This window comes from Pseudorasbora parva, chromosome 2 (assembly GCF_024679245.1).
Source record: "Pseudorasbora parva isolate DD20220531a chromosome 2, ASM2467924v1, whole genome shotgun sequence".
NCBI classification, from domain to species: domain Eukaryota; kingdom Metazoa; phylum Chordata; class Actinopteri; order Cypriniformes; family Gobionidae; genus Pseudorasbora; species Pseudorasbora parva.
Window position 1 is genome coordinate 26,410,064 of NC_090173.1, and position 23,751 is coordinate 26,433,814.

The 23,751-nt window shown below is 38.2% G+C and overlaps 1 protein-coding gene across 1 annotated transcript; it reads left to right on the forward strand.

Annotated features, from left to right (window-relative positions):
• The first annotated feature begins 10,869 nt into the window (after positions 1 to 10,869).
• si:dkey-30j10.5 (uncharacterized) lies at positions 10,870 to 12,208 on the forward strand. The gene is made up of 2 exons (XM_067428903.1): positions 10,870 to 10,961; positions 11,195 to 12,208. The coding sequence occupies exon 2, from the start codon at positions 11,242 to 11,244 to the stop codon at positions 12,127 to 12,129; it is 888 nt and encodes a 295-aa protein (XP_067285004.1). The 5' UTR covers positions 10,870 to 10,961; positions 11,195 to 11,241; the 3' UTR covers positions 12,130 to 12,208.
• The last annotated feature ends 11,543 nt before the right edge of the window (positions 12,209 to 23,751 follow it).

Below are 23,751 nucleotides of genomic sequence, written 5' to 3' on the forward strand. Positions count from 1 at the left end.
TCCTATAGTAATGTTCCTCTAAACATTCCTGAATGTTCCCTGAAGGTCCGCCAAATAACGTCCCCCTTAAAATAACTTTAACCCCTAAAAACCTTTGACATCAGCGCGTTCTGAGAACGTGCTGGGAACGTCAAATTTCAAAATAAAATATGGCCCCCTAAATGTTCTGAAAACGTCCTGAATGTTCCCTGAAGGTCTGCCAAATAACGTCCCTAAGTCCTTTAAAGAACTCCATATCTTGACTGACCGTCTCGGAACGTTCTAGGAATGTTAACAGGCGACGTCGTTGAAACCAGCGGGGACATTCTGAGAATGTTCTGGGAACGTAAAATTTCTTGTAAAGTATGTATTTGAGAGATAGTATAGATATACAGGTCCTTCTAAAAAAAATAGCATATTGTGATAAAGTTCATTATTTTCCATAATGTAATGATAAAAATTAAACTTTCATATATTTTAGATTCATTGCACACCAACTGAAATATTTCAGGTCATTTTTTGTTTTAATACTGATGAGTTTGGCATATAGCTCATGAAAATCCAAAATTCTCAAAAAATTTGCATATCATGAAAAGGTTCTCTAAACGAGCTATAGACCCTTTTACAGCCCACGTGAGTTGCGCGCGCATTTTGGCAACTGAAGTGGTGTTGTTCCCTAGTGGTTCTAACGTGTGAGCTACTCCGAAAGTTTATCAAAACGGTTTCCCAGCATCAAAATGTCTGGCTGTTGCGTATTCGGTTGCACTAATCGCTATTCCACCAATGGGCTTAAGTTTTATAGGATTCCGACAGGATCACGGCCATTTCAGAAGAACCGGCGGTACCTGTGGCTGCAGGCGAATAATGCATTGATTGGAACGAGGACATAAAAATACTCGCATAAAAAATTTAATTTGTAAAACATTTACTGCACTTGAAACTTAATTATTTATAATAAACCTCCCAACATTGGCTGCCACTGGTGTGTATAATGTATGGTGTGTAGTGTATAATGTGGTTGATATCCACCCTCGATATGCACATTTACCGAGCCTGCACTGGTGCGAGCACCACTGCAAACTTCTTCCCGACAGTCAAAGTGACATTACATAATGAAAGTGCAGACACGTATCAAGACCTCGAGGGTTTATGGTGCCTTTTGGGACAGGGCCTCTTTTTGCCACTCAGTGGGTGTAACTGCAGGGACTCCCGGCATTTGTGATGTCATGTGCATATCTGACGTGTGAATCAATGGGAGAGGCTAAATGGGCAATGATGACGTAGGCGTTGATCTTCTGCAGAGGCAGTATTTCTTTGAACTATGACATACTGTCACACCGAGACAAAATCCATTGTTTTGGTTTTAATAAATACTGTTTTTGGACTAACAAGGAAGTTTTGAGTTCTGAAACAGGATTATTATATGCCAAAAGGTCAAGGACATGTGATTTCTCAGTTACTGACACCATTAAAATGTTTTTTTAGGAAGTGAAATTTGATAAACTTTATATTTGACTTTATATTAACTTTATAAATGAAATTTATATTGATGAACCTTAGCGGAACCTATTACTTCTATTTTAAATTTAAGTTTAAATTCTAATGAAATTACTCACACATTGTTAAAAGTGGATAACCCCTATGAATTAGATAACTACTGTCCTATTTCAAGGTTATCAGTGGTGGCAAAAGTTTTTGAGTCTTTTGCAAATTGTCAAATTAAACGATTTTTAACGGAAAATAATATTTTTTATGAGCTTCAATTAGGTTTCAGGTCAGGACAGTACTGTAGTGGCCATGCTGGTCGCAAATTATATTATTACTTCTTTAGATAATAGTCATCAACTTTGCTGCTCTATTTGTTAATTTTACAAAAGTGTTTGATTCTGTAGATCACCAAATTATGTTGGATAGACTCAGCTGCATAGGTTTTAGCAAAATGAGTATAAATTGGTTTAATAATTATTTATCAGAAAGAACACACATATCAAAAATGTCACTTCTATAAGTTAAAAAATTAAACAAGGTGTTCCACAGGGATCAATCTTAGCACTGGTTCTATTTTCATTATATATTAATGAACTAGGTAATGAGACAAATACTGATAAACTACATTTATATGCTGAAGAATTATTTATACAACACAGTCCATGCATAAGAGCGATTACAAGATTCATTTCAGGTGTTGCAATTCTCTTTGTTAAAATAAATACTAAGAAAACTAAATATATGCTCTTTACTCGTTCTCGTACTAAAACTGTGGTTCTATTTTAACTTTAGAAGGGGACTGTATAGAAAAAGTTAACAGCTATAAATACCTGGGCAAATGGTTGGATAAAAGGTTATGTTTTAATATTCATATTGAAAATCTCCTAAAAAAGCTCAGACCTAAATTGGGGTTTCTTTTTCGTTTAAAGAAATGTTTCCCTTTGAAGCTAAAAAGAGACTCATCCAAAGTTGTTTTCTTGCTGTGCTGGATTATGGTGATGTAATTTATATGCATGTAAATCTATCTTCACCTAAAGAGTTAGACTGTATATATCATGCTGCAATAGGATTTGTGACTGGTGTTCCTACACGTACCCATCATTGTACTTTGTATGAACTGGTTGGTTGGCCCTCTTTGTATCAGAGGAGAAAATTGCATATGCTGCTGTTAGGGGTTAACAGCTTATGACCCAGGACCAGTAGTGAAGAAATGAAGACAGAGTCAGGATTGCAATTAAATAAAATAAAAATTTACTTAAGAATAGTTTGCAGTTTCAAAAGCAGAAGCCAGCTTCAAGTCTCACAAGGAGTTCGTAGGCCGCGCTCCCTCTCTCACCGTCTCGTTGCCTCGCCCTATCGTACATACAATTGTCCCAACAGTTATACCATTTTCAAGGTCTTATCCACGTCATTACTGCGATGTGGATGGTTCTGATTGGCTCAGAGACAATGCACAGTCATGGTAAATTTCCACTCGAGTCAGTTAATCTGATGCACGTTTCCACTGACGTGTCACTTGTTGATGCTTTCACCCAGAATCAGGCCCGTAGTGACCTTCCAGATCTGGAGCAGGCGCCAGCTTGCCCAGAACAACAAGTCCACCCATCTCTTAGGGTGCCCATTGACACCATTCTGATCTGTAACACAGAATATTGCGCACATACACAGATACACAGTCTCTCCAAGGTTGGAGCTGATTAAGCTCCAGTTCTAACCAGTTCTTACCAAAACATACTGATAACATGTGCTTTCCTTTAGTGAGAGGAACACACAATAGTACAGGCAATATTCATCTTGACTTTTAGTGTTTCAGTAAAAGGAAATATAAAAGAAATAAAACATAATTAAATGAAAGACAAATCCATATTTCATATCTGGAAGCCGGGCTAAGTGAGCAAACGCTGTTACTGCACTCCTGACATGTTAGGGGTGTGTGATACCTCAAATCCAAACACATGACCTTGTTGCCAGTGTTTAGTGACACATCACACATCTCTAGGCCAGACCCTCAGTCACTCCTCAGAGACCAAATACACACTTTAGAAAACAAGAAACAAAACAAAATCATAACTGGATAGAATCATTATAATAATATAGGATAAATATTGATTAAAGTTTTGATTTTGAAGTTAATTAGGATATAAATATATACAGGTATATTGAAGCGGCAGTGGATTTCAGAATCCCCCCTTCACTGCTGTTTACTGCTAAGGCTCTATTAGGCAAATTGCCTCCATACATCTGTATTTTATCATTCTGTACTTGTACTTATAACCAGATCATCTTTTAAATTACTTTTAATTGTGCCTAGATCGTATTTTGAATTTGGCAAAACTGCCCTTTTGTCTTATGCTCCTAGGCTATGGAATGAATTGCTTCCATCTTTAAATATTCTTAGAGGAGGTTTTAAAAAATGATGTTCATGTTTTAATTAATGTTATATTTGATTATGAACTGTAATTATATGAGTACTGGACTTTTGTATTTTGTATTTCTCGTTTTTTGTGTCTTTTGGCTTTATTTAATTTTGTTGTGATTACTCTGTGCTGCCATTTTTTCCAGGATTCCCTGGTAGAAGAGATTTATACAGGTCCTTCTCAAAAAATAGCATATTGTGAAAAAAGTTCATTATTTTCCATAATGTAATGATAAAAATTAAACTTTCATATATTTTAGATTCATTGCACTCCAACTAAAATATTTCAGGTCTTTTATTGTTTTAATACTGATGATTTTGGCATACAGCCAACCTAAAATTCAGAAAACCTAAAATTCCCATCTCAAAAAATTAGCATGTCATGAAAAGTTTCTTTAAACGATCTATTAAACTAATAATCTGGATCAACTGATTAACTCTAAACACCTGCAAAAGATTCCTGGGGCTTTTAAAAATTCCCAGCCTGGTTCATTACTCAAAACTGCTAATTTTTTTAGATTTTCATGAGCTGTATGCCAAAATCATCAGTATTAAAACAATAAAAGACCTGAAATATTTCAGTTGGTGTGCAATGAATCTAAAATATATGAACGTTACATTTTTATCATTACATTATGGAAAATAATGAACTTTATCACAATATGCAAATTTTTTGAGAAGGACCTGTATATCAATGGTGTTATTTCCTGGTAAAATACAGAATAAAAAAAAAAAACACTTCAGCAATCCTAATTATTTTGTAACATCTGAAACCATCTGTGCTCAGCATAGGTGGTTTGTGGCAGATCAGATGCTTTTTTTAAACCATTTATTGCTCATGAATTTGTGACAGTGTGGCTATAATGCCTTGTCATCTAGAAAATACTTCTACAGAGGCAAAAGATGTTTTGGCAATGCAGACTGACTGAATGCAATCACATTTAACTAAATCTCTCAAGCATTTCATTAATGATTAAAAGTCTATTTTACACTTATATATGCTCAATAAAAGATTCAGGCACTGATAAGACGTGTACGACTACAATAGCATGAAATACACAGTAGGTTGCTTACAACAAATGAACTCAATTTTTGCATAGAAAGGAAGCAGGGAAGAACAAGCAACACCAAAATTAAACATAACATTAACAAAAACGGACAAAGAGTGTAGAGAAGTGAATCCAAACATAAAGGGAGTGCTAACGATGACAACCAGGTGCAGGAAGAGCGGGAGAGATGATGTGGGAGTTCAGGTGTGAGGCAGGAAGGATCCTGGGAAATGGAGTCCGGGACTGGCGAGGATTGTAACAATGTGGTCGATGCCAATTTTAACAATTTATTGCTCATGACTTTATTTCAACATTTTGAATAAGCGCTGTATTCGTTTGTATTAAATTAAATGTTAGGAAGTGAAATTATTTGAGCCGATAAACTAAAAATCTCCTGATCATGTTTTTTTTTTAAACCTACTGTGCTTAGCATACAGTTTCAGTGGTATGTGGTTGATCATAAGACAATTTACTGTATTGTTCTGGACTTTCCACAAAACTGTAATGCTGTGTCTGTCAACAAACATAAAAACGAAACTAAATAAAATTAAAATAAATAATGTAAATTACTTTATGGACTTTGTCCTTGCAATGGAGGCCAGCTAAAGAGCTGTACATGTAAACCTGACTCACTGATTCTGATAAGTTAGGACATATCTAAAAACATACTGGAATTTTTATGTTTTTGATACTGTAAAATATTTATAAAGGTTTATCCTATTTTCTGGCCTATAGTGTTCCCCACGTCCTCAAATCTTTATTATCCTAAAAGTAAGAAAAGTGACAGCTCTTTAATAGAATATGTGTATGTAATGTTTTAGCGCTAGACCTCTTAAAATGCAAAATCTTTTACTACTGAATTTGTTAATGTGTTAGTTATTAGAAAAACATTAATCAAGACAATGTCAGGTAAAGTCAACATTAAAAAGTCAGTTTTAACAATCAAACAATTATTATCTAGACATGGGGCATATAATGCCATATTTGCATAAGTTAATATGATTCTTTAGTGTCTAAATGAAAACTTTGTAATATACTTTAATTAAAAATTCTCATTAGTATTGTAAGAAAACACTAATTTTACCTGGTCAAAAACAGCTCTGTTTTCAGCAAGCCATTTCAGCGCCCCTGTTAATTTTTGTTCTGTATTTCCGTTCTTAATACCAGGGCGATAGAAGATTTCAAACACAAAAAGGCCGAAAAATAATGCCCAGAGAGCCTGCCGAGAATTTAGCCTCTTAGCGGAGCGAATATATTCTAAATTCTTGTGGTCGGTCCAAACCAAGAATGGAGCCCCTGCGCCCTCTAAACAGTGACGCCACTCCTCCAATGCCAACTTAACAGCCAGTAACTCTTTATTTCCGATGTCATAATTCCGTTCCAAAGGGGTGAGACGATGAGACAAAAATGCGCATGGGTGTATTCTTTCATCCGAAGGTGACCTTTGAGATAATGTCGCTCCCACTACCACCTCTGACGCATCCACCTCCACAATGAATTGACGAGACGGGTCAGGGTTGATAAGAATAGGGGACGAAACAAAGCGGCTTTTTAGGTTTTCAAATGCCTCCTGAGCCTGCATTGACCAACAGACCCGAATTCGTGTGGAGGTGAGACTCGTCAGTGGTAGGGCGACCTGGCTAAAGTTCCGAATGAATCGTTCTCCACCTTAGCAAATAAGCGATTCTCGAGTAGCCGCTGTAACACTCGCCTGACGTGCTGGACATGGTCACGCTCGTTCTGGGAGAAGATCAGGATGTCGTCGAGATAAAAAAATAAGAACCGATCGACCATGTCTCTTAGCACATCGTTGACGAGGGCCTGGAAAACCGCTGGGGAGTTTGAGAGTCCAAAGGGCATGACCAAATATTCAACGTGACCTGTTGGGGTATTAAAAGAGGTCTTCCACTCGTCCCCCTGCCATTACGGAGGGCCAACTTCTTAAAGATGGTTGCTCCCTGCAAGAGTTTCGAACGCTGTTGACATCAACGGCAAAGGGTGGCTATTCTTTACCGTGATGTCATTCAGTCCTCGATAATCTATGCAGAGACGCAAAGAACCATCCTTCTTCCCCACGAAGAAGAACCCTGTCCCGGCCGTAGAGGAAGAAGGATGTATTATACCGGCTAATAGAGAATCGCTGATGTATTTTTCCATGGCCTCCCTCTCAGGACCAGAGAGCGAATAAAGGCGCCCATTGGGTGGAGAAGTGCCAGGTAATAATTTTATTGCACAGTTGTACGGACGGTGCGGAGGAAGAGATGAAGCTCGGGACTTTCTGAACACTGCTCTCAAAGGTAAACCATTTACCTAGACATTAATGGGGAAGAAGCAGACACAAAACACTGAGATGAACAGAGTGTGCTCCACGCCAATATGGAACTTTGAGCCCAGTCAATGTGAGGGCTATGCTTAACCAAGTGTGGTTAACCACTTGCCCTTTGATGCTGGGAACGAATGGAAATCGGGTTGTCCACCCGAATAGCAAGGTCCACTAGACCATCAAGGGAAGGGGGTAACTCTATTGAGTAAATCTTATCTTTATTGTGATCAGCTAAGCCATAAAGAAAATCGTCCCACTGAGCCTTAGCATGCCGCCCACAGGATGCCGTGAGTGTACGGAACTCGATAGAGTATTCTGATACGGACCGAGCACCCTGCTGTAATAGCGACAATGCTCGTGCAGCCTCGGTGCCCAGTGCCAAACGGCCAAATACCTTGCACAGCTCCGCTGGAAAGTTCTCGTATGTAGTGCAGCAATGTTGCTCAGTGTCCTACATAGCTGTTCCCCACTCTCTCGCAAGCCCAGTCAGGTGCATGATGACGGAGGCTAGCCTTGACTTCTCCATCGCAAAGCAGGAGGGCTGAATTGAAAAAGTCAATGAGCACTGTGATAGGAAGGAACGACATGAGTTGGGCTCACCGGAATATGGAGTTGGTGGGTTCTGTCGAGGTTCAGACTGGCGGGCGTTTGCTCTCTCAGTGTCAGGTTGACTCTGTGTGCTAACCATGGCAGGGTGAGGCTGTTCGAGGTGCTGGGTAATCTCTGCTAGCTGGCGTGACATTTCCGGGATGATGAGAAACTGACATCTCCTCTTGCCGCCGTCCCAACAAAATGCACTGTTGAGTAATACCTCGTCGTAACTCTAGTTCCTCTGCTGAGTCCATCATTGGTCACTGGATTCTGTTGTGATGCTGATGAAAGGAGGATTTAAGTTGCAGTGGAAAGAAAACACGTTTATTCAGGCCAACCTGAGACACCAACAAATAATCACAAAAAAAAAGAAGACTGGAAACAGTTTGGGGAAACTGTATGGTGGCTCCTGCTGTGTCTGTGCACACAACAGCCGACACACTGGCTGGAAAGACCACCGAAAACACAGGAGGCAGGATGACCAGGCAGTAGATGAGACCAAGCCAGCAAGGAAAACAACGCTTGCTACAACTCCTCGTCTAAGGGTCCTGAATACAAAGTCAAAAACAGGTAAGACACAAGGCAGAACATGGTGCAGACATCAAACATCAACGTGACATGAAGTGATCCACTGACAACAAGAGATTGATATACAGCTGGGTATATAAAGGGTAGAGGGAACAAGTGACAGGTGCAGGAGATCAGCTCATGATCAACCGAAATACTCCAATCACAAGCTGCAGAAAAATGACAGGACAGGACAAACAACAGGAAGAGCCAGTGTCACACCCTGAACCTGTGACAATATGGACCTTTAAGGTAATCTGAACTCTTAAGATACTGATACATACCTTTAAGGTGCTAATCTGTGTACCAATAAGGTACAAATCCGCACTGTTAAAGTACTGATATGTACCATTTAGGTATATCAAAGATGTACATTTTCACTGTTGTACATTAGGGATACTGCTCCAGTGACAGCACTGTACATTTTTGCAGGCATAGAGGAGATTTTTCCAACACGTTTTCCGAAGCCATGTTTTCCTTGCCATTAACGAAAACTAGTGCTGTCAGCGTACCCTTTCTGTACGATAAAGGGATGTAAGAACGTTCCTGCATTCCAATTATTTTCTTAAATGGTAAAAAATGACTGCAGAGTTTAAGGGTGAATGAAACAAAAGTCCTCAAATGTGAAATAAAACCACAACTGAAAAAACAAATATACAAGAAAATGTAATGCTTCTATGGAAATGTATTACTATGGCTTGTATAGTATACCATTTTTTGCCACATTTGCCACATTTGCATTTTTACACCACATTACTGTGGTTGTTAAAGTTGAGATTTAGATTCACTTTTCTTGGGGAAAAGTTATTATAACATCCTTGTCTTAAAGGTGCCCTAGAATGATTTGAAACAATATGTTAAATTGTTCTTTGATATCTACATAGAGGGTATGTGGCTTATTTAAGGGCAAAAATTGTCCAGATACAGTTTTGCAGGTCCATTTACACAACCCTATAAATTTTCCCTAGGATGTAATGCTCTGTTTTTTAAATTAATGTTGAGCTCTGCTCTGATTGGCTTATTTCAGCCGCTCACAGCAGTTCAGTAAAGCGGCTCGTGAGTCCTGACCGTCCTGACAGAACAAAGACCGACTGAATGACACTTTAAGCAGAACATCTCAAATGGAGATTGATAAAATGCAGCTTACTTGTTTATTGGTGTTTTCAGAACATCCGCGCGCAAGAAACGTTCGTGCGGTTTAATTTCAGTAATTAAATCCCCCAAACAGAGCTTTTCTGTGAAAAGAAACCGGTATACTCTCCGTTTTTTACCTAAACATGTCCAATCTGGCAACCATCTGCACGCGAGATCTCTCTCGTGCACGGACGATCTGAAAACACCAATAAACAAGTAAGCTGCATTTTATCAATCTCCATTTGAGATGTTCTGCTTAAAGTGTCATTCAGCCTACATTTTAGACTTGTCTTTTTTCGTCAACAATATTGCATGTTTATATAACGTTAGTCACAATGTAGGCTAAGGTTACGCAGTGACTGGGATGTAGCCTAATCTGAAATACAAATAGGCAAAAACATCATAGGAAACACCATACTTCAGTTCTCAAAAATATAAATATATAACTTATATTTTTACAAAATGAATAGCCTTGTCAAATGACTATCTTTTTAACTTATATGGTGGAAAAGGTGACTAGAAAGGTCGCGTGAACGATCTAAGCAAAGTATCTACGGTCGTGTTTTGTAATACAAAATAATATTAACCTTTGTCATTTGTATGGTACTTGGTGTTTCCTGTTGTTACTGTACTAGCATATTGTGTTATCTAGACAATACTGTCTCTCTAAGAAACTTTCAATTTAATCAGAAATTGTTTAAACCGTCAATAAGTGGATAAAACCGCTACTTTCTGCTTGCAGGAATATAGTTGCCACTTTCTTCAGTTTAAGACGCTGAGTGAAGCTTGCTTGAAATGGGCCGAACAAATGAACGATCTTGAATTATTGAATAATTCACGGTTCACGGTTGGGTTTATGTTGAGAAGCACTTATTTTTCCATGGAGTTTTGGATTCACGAGATTTACATATGAAGTAGGAGGCAATGATATTTGAGACTCACAGTATGTGATGTCCATGTACTGAACTCTTATTATTTCGCCATGGCAAGGTTAATTAAATTTTTCATTCTAGGGCACCTTTAAAAAGTCATTAAACCTCCTGAATCACATGCAAATTTATAATCAAGGTTAAATCACTATTGAATTTTATTTCGATTTTGCAAATTGTAGGGATGATTATATCATATCCTTGTTGTGGAAATTTAAAAGTGGCTTATTTTGTTAACCTTTTTACAACATTGCATTAGATTATTTAAACAATGAAACAACAACTGACATTGAAACCACATTTCAGAGTTGATGGTCAGTCATGTGCGAGCTGAGTTGAGAAATACCGGTAAGTTGGTTAATGATGATATAACAGCAAGGGGGTGGAGGAGAAGCTTATAGGATATAAATGGAGCCCATTAAGATCTGTTTTCATCAGTCAAAAGCTGTCTTCTACAACACGCACAACAGACCCAGCATTTACAGGTGATGTATTGATCTGAATTGAATCATTATTGACTTGAGCTGAATAATGACGCTAGGCTATTGCCTTGTGTTTTATAGCTGATTTTAATTAGTTTACAATTTAAAATTACACTATTGTCTTCTTTATAAATAGTTTCATAATTGATTAACATTAATTCACATGTTATAAGTGCAGATTTTTCTTTTCTTATTGCTGTATAAAGCAATAAATAGATATTTTCCTTTTTTTGCAGAAAGTTAACCTACTTTCTCAGTGCTAGAAACTTCTGAAGAAACTAAAATGGCAAATGTAAGTCCAATAACAAAGCTCGGTGTCTCAACCAATAAGGACGATGAGGAAATTCTTGGAGCTCGCGGTTATCAGCTCATCAATGTTGACCTCAATGAAGGTGCTGGTAAAAACCGGGTCTTTCTTTGGTACAAGAAAGAGTGTGGCATGAGACCTGTGACCAGGATCCAGTTTTCATTCTTAAGTGAAATGAAAACTGGTCTGGTTGATGCTGGGTATGAGCTGGTCAACAAGGATCTGAATGCAGGAGTTGGTGGAGATCACGTCTTCATGTGGTACTTCTACGGCAACACTGAATTTGACATTCCTATCGTGAACCTTGAGGTAAGCAAAGACGCCAAAGAGGAACCTGCTCTTCTGCGAGATGGCTGGGAGAGGCTGGGCTGTGATCTGAACCGCGGTGCGGGAGGAAACTACATCTACCTGTGGGTGAAGAGAGAGAAGCCGAGCTACATCTGTGAGATCGCAGCAACTGCAGACTTCACTTCTGACAAGCAAAAGTTTGATCTTGGCTACACTCGTGTGGATGAAAACACCAATCGGGGTGCTGGTGGAAACTACGTCTACCTGTGGTATCGGCGCACAACTGATAAGGACAAAGCTCTCACTGCTCTTAATGTATCCAGTGACTTCCAGGAGAATGGAAGGCTTCAGAATGAAGGCTTCAAGAAGGTCAGTGTTAATCTCAATACCGGAACCACTGGAAAAGATGTCTACGCTTGGTACCTGAATGAAGGATGCGAATCGCAGATCAAAGCCATGGTTCTGCTGATCAACCCTGACACCTGGACCGTGTATCAGAAAGCTGGTATCAACTTTGTTGAGAAGAATCTCAATGATGGCAACAAAGGCCGGGAAATGTACTTAGCATACCTTTAGTGCTATAGCTTAAATAATCAAACTGGTGCCACTGTATGGCAACTAAAGCAATTATTAAAAATGGTAATACATGATTAAAAAGCATGCATTATGAAATAAAGCCTTTTCAACCAAAACATTTAACATTCATGTTTGGTGAGGTTTTTACATTTCTCTTTGGAACATACAATGTATATACACTTCACTCATAATATACTTGATATTTCAGGGTCGTAATGCTCAAGGACAAAAAAGGGTGACTCTTGTCTTTATTAAGTGAAGACTATAAGTGCTTAGATACTATAATATTCCAAATGTATTATTGATGGTTAGGTGAAGTGCAAATGTAAAAGGTAAAATATTTACATTTTTACTGATGGTATGCCCACTAAGCACATGATCCCACCTTGCTCCACTTTAAATATATATAAAAAAACTACTAAATTTCAAACATCCTCATATAACTAATTTCTCAGGTCATTGCTGTTATGTCCACTAAGTGGAGTAATCCCTTTACTTTTGAGATCATGTCTCCAGGATAAGAACAAAACATGCAGGTCAGTCCCGGCAATCCAAAAAGAGTCACAAAGTTGCAAAAACGAGATGCACAAAAAGGTATGACATGCTATTATAAGTCATTTTTTTCTTTTTTCCATTATTCATCTTTGTCGCCCACACACACATCTGGTTCACTATCTTTGTGGGGACTCTCCATAGACGTAATGGTTTTTACACTGTACAAATTGTATATTATATCCCTTCACACAAAACTTTGCATCACACAAAATGCATTTTTACATTTTCCAAATAAATAATTCTGTATGATTTATAAACTTGTTTCCTCATGGGGCCCTCAATGAGTCCCCATTCAGGCTACAAGTCCGCACCAGGATACGAAAACATGTACACACAAAGAAACACAAGTTGGGTTTTCATGTTTTGTTAGGACATTTCTTTTTTTATATACTGTACAAACTGAACCCAATATTCAAAATTCAAACTGAACAAAATTCTACCCCATGCCCCTAAACCTACCCATCACAGAACAACTTTCTGCATTTTTTTTGTTCTCAAAAAAACAGGACAAGGATTTGGGATTTTGCCATCTTTGTGGGGACATTTTGTCTCCACGATGTAGGGTATACCTGGAGCACACAAGTATATTAATAAAATGTAATTAATTCCTGGTCAGCCATATTCTGCTGCTGGCTTTTTCTATTTTAATCGCAACATGCTCTCTTTTTCTTGTCCCCAAGAGAAATATACACTTTTGTTGAAGTCTCTACCCTTATGTAACAGGCTCATGGCCTGGTTTTAAAAAGCATCCTCTGTGCTGCTGCTGGGAGTTGTTCAAAGTGGAATTTCCTGCCATTTTGCAATGTTCTTTCAGTATGTCTGAGATCAGATTGGCAGCTGTCCCGCTGTGCTCGTGACAGATAAGAAGTCTTCAGGCAGCAATCAGCTGCAGGTTACAGTACAAAACAATGCCAAAATCACCACTGTGATGTGAAGCAGTGATAGTGTCTATAATGCATTTGTGTGGGGCTGCTGGGGCAAATGTATAGTTTGTTTTTTCATAGAATCTTATCAAGCAGACTAAAATTCTCATGTTATCAAGTTTGTGCTCATGTGACAACCACTTGTCCAGAAAAGTTAGACGGTATGGTTCACGTACTGGCATCTTGTCTGATTAAAACAGAAATTCTAAGCAATGATCAGAGTGGCACAAAAGATAACGGTTTACTTTGATAATGCTCTTGCATTATCAATAACTAAATTAAACAAAATGTCTCGTCAGATGCATTCCAACAGAAAACGTTTGCTTCATGAACCTTATAGTTAAACAAAAAAAGGTTTTGCTTTCAGTTTGCGGTTGTCAAGTGTGGGCCCTGAATAATGATTTATTTTTATTTGTATCTAAGTATGTGTACCTGCAGACTATGAGGGATGCCACAGTTATCAGGTTATGCAGATATCTCTGGGTTGTTTGCCACTTGTTGGATAAAATCTCACAATTGTTTTTACACCCGGAACTGTAAGACATCAAATTAACACACATAGACACAGAACAATACCGGTTGACAGTGTGTTGATGATGGGGAGGACTGAAAGTAAAAAAATAAATGCATAGAATGTGTCATAGAGTCCAAAAATCTGAAACCACTACTGAAAAGTTTCACTTTTTCAACTACTTTAAATCTGATGAGCAAATTCATTTGCAATACACTGAAGCAGGGGCCTCAATTTACTAAACCCATAACAGGAGTATACACTTGCTGACAAAGCAGAGGAGGTGTGTGTGTGTGTGTGTGTGTGTGTGTGTGTGTGTGTGTGTGTGTGTGTGTGTGTGTGTGTGTGTGTGTGTGTGTGTGTGTGTGTGTGTGTGTGTGTGTGTGTGTGTGTGTGTGTGTGTGTGTGTGTGTGTGTGTGTGTGCGCGCTTGGAAATCCTCCAGTCTTGCATTTTTCCAGCATTTGTCAGCACAGGGCAAGTGTGGGTTTCTCTGGTAAAGTCATCAGGGTGAGACCACAGGACCCAGGTAATGCTTTTGTGTGTGCAAGTACATGTCGGCATACAAACTGAGTACAACAGAATAAATCTTTCATTTACCAAGTACATTTTTCTCCATTATATCAAAATCACAGTATCAACTTTCTATTTTCCCCCATTACAAATTAGATTGTCAGAATGACAGTTTAAAGGCTTCGTTCATATGAAAATTAAAATTGTATCCCACATGTTGTTTCAAGCCCATAATACATTTGTTCATCTTTGAAACACAATTGATAGGCTTTTAATCACATATAAACATCTAATATAAGCAGAAGCTAAACCGTAAATGCTTGATGCGCAAGAACAAACCTCATTGGTTCTTGCAAGTCAAGCGTCAAGCAACCCTGCTTGAGCTTCCGTTTACCATATCTGATATGTGCACTGATGAATGAATTTTGACTTAAGTGCTCAAATCATATTTATTTGCTTATGAACTAACCCTCTATAAGTGTAGTTAAATTGAAAAATTAACATACGTTTGTTTGCTTCGTCTCCTTCTGACAGCAGCTCTTTTGTAAAAACCCAATGAGTATTTATTCTTAATATTTTTTTTATTTCATAGTTTTTTTTTTTAAATCATAAAACCATCCCCTGTGTGTATGAAAAAAATGTATAAAAAATATACTGAATGTTTGTAGAAGAGAGGTAGCGCTTAAGGATCTAGCCTGATAATACAAAGGTCACAGGTTCAATCCTTGATAAGGACATCTATGAACGGTGAATTATGTCTCGTTTTATCTCTGTACCCTTGGGCAAAGCAATTAGAAATGTTATAAAATCCATCTGCTCAATGCCAAGTAGGTTTTAAGCCCTTCTGACAGTTTTACCATGGAAAACACCAATAATTTGAAAATGAGATGTCATCATATTTCTTCCTCCATTTCACCTTAATGATTAGAGTAAAACAAAAACAAAAACTGTCCCACAAAAATCCTAGACAATGCTCTCTTTTGTGGTTGGGTCAGGCTGGCCCTAAACAATCAACTGAGGTTTTGTTATTTGTTCCTTACTTGTGTTTACACAATCTGACCAGGAATTTATGACCCACTGTACAAGGTCAAAGGTTTTCTCATTGGTTAACCACTTGACCCAGCAGTCACCATCACATTGACATACTTCATACTCTGTGTATGTTTGTGAGTGTTTTTGCGTTCTTTCAGTGAGTTTGGTCTGTGGGAAGGAGTGTCCACGTCATCCATTACCATTAAAGTCATGACCTCGTACCCCTGAGACGTTTCGGAATTCAGCACATCCACTGTGCGCATGTGTGTGTGTGTGGAAAGAGCTTGAGAAGTGTGCTGTGGGAACTGTCCTGCGGTACAAGCAGCCAAAAAGAACTCCTTATTTTTCCTTCCTTGCCTCAGCACAAGGAAAATCCACTTCCTGCCTCTCTCCTAGCGCAAACTGCTGTAGTTACTGATGTATGTTTGTAAGTCTGTCTCTAGGACAATAAACTTCCACTGTTTGTGCGTCACCATTCATGAAGAAGCATCAAGTATACCAGATAAAAATTTACACAGTTAATTTTTTGTCTTGTCTTAAAAAACATGAATATTATTGATATATTATTATTATATTATTGATAAGTATTGCAATCAAAAACTATTGATAAGATGCGAAACAGAAATGTTGATGATGATGACCCTCTAATTATCAATCTCTTACCATGGCAATAAAGCGTACTATACATTTTAAATAATAAAACGATTGCTTTGTCCTTATTATTTCAGTTTTTAGGTTTTATAATGACAATTTTTATTCACAACAAATAGTCATGCCCAGTGCCGCCGCTTCCACCACACGCATCAGGAGCTGCGGGTATAGGGCACCAGGTGCCGAGGGGGACACCACAAGAAAATGATCTCAGTACTTTTTAGTGTTTAAAAGTATACTTTTATACACTAAAAAGTGGGACAATTTAGTCTCAAACAGTATTGAAATAATGGTAGTACTCTTACAAGTATACATTGATATTAATATAATGGCCCAGTTTCACAGACAGGGCTTAGATTAAGCCAGGACTAGGCCCTAGTTCAGTATTTTAAGACAAGCCAGTGCAAGTTGCTATCAGTTAAAACAGCTCAAACACTGTGTGTGTGTGTGTGTGTGTGTGTGTATATATATATATATATATATATATATATATATATATATATATATATATATATATATATATATATATATATATATATATATATATACAGTATTGTTCAAAATAATAGCAGTACAATGTGACTAACCAGAATAATCAAGGTTTTTCGTATTTTTTTTATTGCTACGTGGCAAACAAGTTACCAGTAGGTTCAGTAGATTCTCAGGAAACAAACAAGACCCAGCATTCATGATATGCACGCTCTTAAGGCTGTGCAATTCGGCAATTAGTTGAAAGGGGTGTGTTAAAAAAATAGCAGTGTCTACCTTTGACTGTACAAACTCAAAACTGTTTTGTACAAAAAAAAATTTTTTCTGGGATTTAGCAATCCTGTGAATCACTAAACTAATATTAAGTTGTATGACCACAGTTTTTTAAAACTGCTTGACATCTGTGTGGCATGGAGTCAACCAACTTGTGGCACCTCTCAGCTTTTATTCCACTCCATGATTCTTTAACAACATTCCACAATTCATTCACATTTCTTGGTTTTGCTTCAGAAACAGCATTTTTGATATCACCCCACAAGTTCTCAATTGGATTAAGGTCTGGAGATTGGGCTGGCCACTCCATAACATTAATTTTGTTGGTTTGGAACCAAGTCTTTGCCCGTTTACTAGTGTGTTTTGGGTCATTGTCTTGTTGAAACAACCGTTTCAAGGGCATGTCCTCTTCAGCATAGGGCAACATGACCTCTTCAAGTATTTTAACATATGCAAACTGATCCATGATCCCTGGTATGCGATAAATAGGCCCAACACCATAGTAGGAGAAACATGCCCATATCATGATGCTTGCACCTCCATGCTTCACTGTCTTCACTGTGTACTGTGGCTTGAATTCAGAGTTTGGGGGTCGTCTCACAAACTGCCTGTGGCCCTTGGACCCAAAAAGAACAATTTTACTCTCATCAGTCCACAAAATGTTCCTCCATTTCTCTTTAGGCCAGTTGATGTGTTCTTTGGCAAATTGTAACCTCTTCTGCACATGCCTTTTTTTTAACAGAGGGACTTTGCGGGGGATTCTTGAAAATAGATTAGCTTCACACAGACGTCTTCTAACTGTCACAGTACTTACAGGTAACTCCAGACTGTCTTTGATCATCCTGGAGGTGATCATTGGCTGAGCCTTTGCCATTCTGGTTATTCTTCTATCCATTTTGATGGTTGTCTTCCGTTTTCTTCCACGTCTCTCTGGTTTTGCTCTCCATTTTAAGGCATTGGAGATCATTTTAGCTGAACAGCCTATCATTTTTTGCACCTCTTTATAGGTTTCCCCCTCTCTAATCAACTTTTTAATCAAAGTACGCTGTTCTTCTGAACAATGTCTTGAACGACCCATTTTCCTCAGCTTTCAAATGCATGTTCAACAAGTGTTGGCTTCATCCTTAAATAGGGGCCACCTGATTCACACCTGTTTCTTCACAAAATTGATGACCTCAGTGATTGAATGCCACACTGCTATTTTTTTGAACACACCCCTTTCAACTAATTCAACTAATTGCCCAATTGCACAGCCTTAAGAGCGTGCATATCATGAATGCTGGGTCTCATTTGTTTTCTGAGAATCTACTGAACCTACTGGTAACTTGTTTGCCACGTAGCAATAAAAAAAATACGAAAAACCTTGATTATTCTGGTTAGTCACATTGTACTGCTATTATTTTGAACAAGACTGTATATATTATATATATATATATATATATATATATATATATATATATATATATATATATATATATATATATATATATATATATATATATATATATATATATAGTTCAACATATCTTTTTACATAGCTTTAACTCATCAAAATAAGTGAAGCAATTGTCAACTTTTTTAATCAATTATAAAAGATTCAACTAATTTAATACTATTTAAAAGACAGTTTAATGAAATAGAAGTTTAAATTAATGACTTATCCATCCAAGGCAGCAACAATTTATTTATTTTTTTTTACAGTGAAAATGCATTTTAGTCTGGGACTAAGCTTAAACCTTATCTGTGAGACCGGGGGTATAACTGTAGAGGTGTTTACTTAATAAAATGAACTTGAAGTACTTATTTTGGACCAACTTTATATTAGGTGCCCGTAACTACTACGTACTTACATTTTAATTAATCATTTGATTCAATGCACTTATTGTGTACCTACATGTTTTACATTAAAAAATGTCCTGCATATAATTACATCTGTAATGAATTTATTACATTTATAATTACTGTTGAGCCATCCCTTATGCCTAACCCTACCCTTCTACTTACCCATCCCACCACACCTGTCCCTAACTTTACCCGTATCACACCTCAATTTCAGCAAAAGTGTTTTGCAATACAATATGAGCACAATAAGTGGATTGTACTTATTTTTGATGTAAGTTAATAGTATTTAAGGCCACCTAATATAAATTAGGGCCCTTATTTTGTTAAGGGTCCCTATGAATCCTAAACTGGGAGCTCAGAGAGAACTAGAACTTATTTAACGGATTTAAAGGGGAGAAGCTAAAGCCAGAGCAAAAGAAAGAGAAACGAGACAACTTTATGCTAAAGCTGAGCCAGTCCCAGACACCGGGAGGATGATACATGAGGGCCGTCACGTGACCCAGCAGGATTGGCAAAAGGCTTCATCATTCTTGGTATCTCTCTGATTTCTCTCAGTGGAGGTATAAGAGTATGCAAACTTACTTTCATTCTTTCTTTCTTTCATTCTTTCTTTCTTTCTTTCTTTCTTTCTTTCTTTCTTTCTTTCTTTCTTTCTTTCTTTCTTTCTTTCTTTCTTTCTTTCTTTCTCATTGATTCAAAAAATCTAAAACCACTGCTTTTTTTTACAATATTCTAATGTAATAACCATTTCATTACCTGGTATTTTTTCCCCATCGCTGTTTGAGGTGAAGTACACACAAAGGTTATATGTGTAACTCACCTAACCAGATGATTTTGCAAATGAGTGTACTTTTTCAACTACTTCATCTGATGAAATGCTTCAGCTGTTAGCTCACTGAACCATCAAACTTTTCTTTCTCTCACATCTCATTTTTGTTCTGAATTCATTCTCATATTTATTTTTGTAAGAAGGCAATTATTTTTGTCTGGGTATCAAAACTGAAAGTAATAAATGGAATTACTTGAGCCATCTTAAATATTTCAACAATCTGTCATAAAAATTCCTTAGATAACATCATTTTTCTCACGCCAGTTCTGGGAAACCTAGTGTCTATGTTATGTATCTCAAGTTTCTTAATGCAACAACAAATATGGCAGGTATGGCTACTGCTTTCTCAACGCCTTTCGTTTCCATAGCAGACCTGCTTTACAGAGGAACAGTCATGAAATACTTCATTCCATCTACTACATTCCTGATGTATATCGTGGTCCTGTTGTCTACGGGTTTTTAGACAGCTATTTTTAAAATACATTCATTGTCGTGTAATGTCAATTGGCTACATTCTGCAATGTATTGTACCACAAAGGTTTTTGTAACGAAACTGCTTTGATACAGGAGATCCAAACGCAGCTTTATTTTAAAGGGTAATCCACACTCAACAAACAGGCAAGAGGTCATAACAGGTAATCAGTTCAATCAGACAAACAAAACAGGAGAGACAGGCAAACGGAACAGGCAAGAAATCCAAAAACCAAGCGACAAGATACCACGGAAAACACTCAGAAATTGAGTTGTTACACTAAGCAAGACTTCGCAATGAATGCCAGAGTGAACCAGGTATATATAGGCAGAGGTAATGAGGTAAGGAGACACAGGCGTAAACAGTGAGTGCTAATTAGTCCAGGAAAATAATTATGGGTAATGTAGTCTATGACAGTGACAGTCCGGGGTGGAGTGCCCTCTCATTGTAATAATGGGCACTGACACTGGTGAATTGTGATATAGCCCCCCCTCAAAGGAGCGGCTTCCAGCCACACCTAAAATTGTCCAGGAGGGAGATGGAGCGGAGGCGGACCCGGGGGCGTAATGGAGGGCCAGGCCTGTGAAGCAGAAGAAGAAGGCCTGGAGACTGCGAAAGAGCAGAAAGCCAGGAAGGAGCAGGCTGGACAGATGACCAGGGTGGCACAGGTAGCCAGGGCGGAGCAGATGACCACCACAGCAGTGCAGATGGTCTTGAAGTGGTGGAGCAGGCAGAGCCAGAGCACTGTCTGAACTCGGGACACGGCCAGGAGCCCTCTCTGGACGCTGGTCAGCGGCCGGAGCCCTTTCTGGGCTCTGGACGGAAGCAGGAAATGTCACTTGGCTCTGGATGGCGACCATGATGGGACGAGACTCTGGAATGACGACCATCAGAACAGGAGATGCTGGCAACCGTGGTGGGCCAAGCTCCATGGTTATCAGAGTTTGATGCATGGTGTCTTCACACAAAAACCTTTTCAAAGAAGTGACCTCCTCAACCTCCCCAACAGTGAAGGAGGACCCAGTTAGCTGGAGAGCATAGTGCAGGAACTGACTGAGTGATCCACGAGGATCATCACTGATCAACATTGATTGATATTGTTCATTAAGTCCTTAACAAAATAAGTCAATGAGTGCACAGTCCGGGAGATCAGAGAAGTTAGCAATGGCTAAAAAGTGCTTGTGTTTCTCGAATGGCTGGTTACCTCGACATAGACAGATTATTTGAAGTGCTGGATCCATGGGAATCGAAGACTTCTGTAACGAAACTGCTCTAAAAACTCCCAGTTTTATACTTTCAGTGCAATGAAGTGAAATGATGTTTATCCACTTATATTTTCATTCTCATTACTCTACAGTTTTTTTGTTTAGTAGGTTGTGCTAACCCTTAGCCAAACCTTGACCTTTTGGTACATCTACATTTAACAATCTTCTGTATCATATCTGAATCAAATTCCTTTTTAATGTGCTTACAGAAATATATACCTTCTAGATCATTGTGTTTTAATGTGGCAATGCAATGTTGTGCATGTCAGAGAAACCCCAGACAAAAGATAAAATTATTAATAGACAATAACATAACCTCGGGCTGTCTTGACCCAGTTGCAAAGATTCAGACTTTCTGTTTTCCATTGTGTGCTACAAGATAATTATGAGAAATCCCATTGCTACATACTCAGAGTCAGATGTCTACATTGAGCCATTCATGCTCATGAAATCAGCTAAGAATTGTGGTTGTTGTAGAATAGAGTAGAGAAGATTGAAAGAACTTGAGTCTAATTTCAGATTAAGTGAGAGATTATGAGAATGACTGTTATTATAATTCTCCAAATCCATCATGTCGTAAATGCAAATGTGCTCTGCAGGGTGAGTGATTTTCCATTCCTCTATTTCCCTTAAGCGATTCATTCCTGCTGAGGAGCAGATCGGTGAACGAGACTCAACACAGTCGCTACCCTGTTTCAGGTTTTACTTACTTTGCTTTTTCGCCTTTGTTTCTACTGGCATTAATGCAGTATGAAGAATAGCAGCTTTGTGATTGAGTATTTGGTTTCCCTAAATATTGGTGTTGCCTCCAAAGCTGAGTTTGCGGCTTTTTCTAATGCGTCAACATTCATTGAAGGCGTTGGCTATGTCTAGCCCCCTGGTGACTAACACAGAGGCTAGCACAACTTTCACACAAAGACAAAGTCTTTCAACCTTGCTTTTTTGGAATATTAAGATTTAACTTTGGCATTGCATCTAATGTCTGAAAAACAAAAGAATCCTGTATCAGTCAAAAAAAAAGGGGTAAAAAAGCTGTCACTGGGACAGTACCCTTTAAAAAGTTTCTAATGTACCATTTTGCTACTAATATGTACGTTTTTGGTGCCTATATGTACCTTTTAAGTACTCTTTAGGTACAACTAAAGGTTGTTATGGTGTTATATGGTGGCCAAACCCTCAAAAAGCTCATGAATGTATCGTTCCTGTCTGTGGCACAAATAGCCGGATAAGAAGATATGATGGCATGTGCTTGCGTTATACGGAGGACTGAGATCACAAAATTTAAGAGAACCAATAAAAACAGCATTAAAATCATCACCATGTTTTAACGCACCATGATTCAAATGTACATATAGGGAGAAGGGCTGGCTAGTGATAATGTTCTGTTAAGTTACTTATCATGTCGAGTTCCAGCTTTGAGAATGTATTGTTTTACCTGTTTGACATCTCATCTTCTGACATGCTTTAGTTTTCTATTTCAATCGCTTTAGAAAATACCATCCAAGAGCCCAGTGGTGAAATAAAGTAAAAATGGAAAAGCAAAGAGAACACCAAATAGGGAACTAATTAAGCAAAAAAAAATATGACATTGGACTTTTTTCAGAACGGATGTACTTGTCTCTTGGGCATCAGATCCCATATGTTTGCTGATAGCAGTTTATAGCATCTTTATACTGAAGTAGGACGTGCTGTGTCGCATGGCCCCTGAGCACTGGACAAATTCCTGACAAAAGAGTTTAGAGGATATGACCTCTTCTGTCAGGGTTCTAACCTGGCAGCTCTGTCTGTTTTGTCTTTGTTTAATGTTTCTATGTTTGTGTTGTGTCTTAGTGCATGGATCTGTCTCTCTTTGTGTCTGTCATGTGTTCCTCTTGTCCTACCTCCTTGTTTGCTGTTACCACGCCCCCTTGTTTAGTCTGGTCTAGTCCTCGTTTCACTATTGTGCTCACCTGTTCCTCATGTAATCTGGTCCCTTTATATTGTGCTACCTTCCCTCATGTCTTTGCTGGTTCGTTGTGTATGTTTGTGAGCGTTTGCTTGTGCGTACATGTCTCTAGCTCCTTGTCTAGCCTAGTCTAGCCTTTTCTAGTTTGTGTCTCCTGTTTTTCTAGCTTTGCATTTATTTTCAGTTTTTTCTTTGTTCCTGAGTTTTTGAGTCTAGTGTAGTTTCTGTCTTTATTTTGCTCATTCTTCTCCAGGTTTTATTTTGGCATTTCTCTTTAGCCTTATTGTTTAGTTTTCTTGGTTTCGATAGCTTACATTTTTATT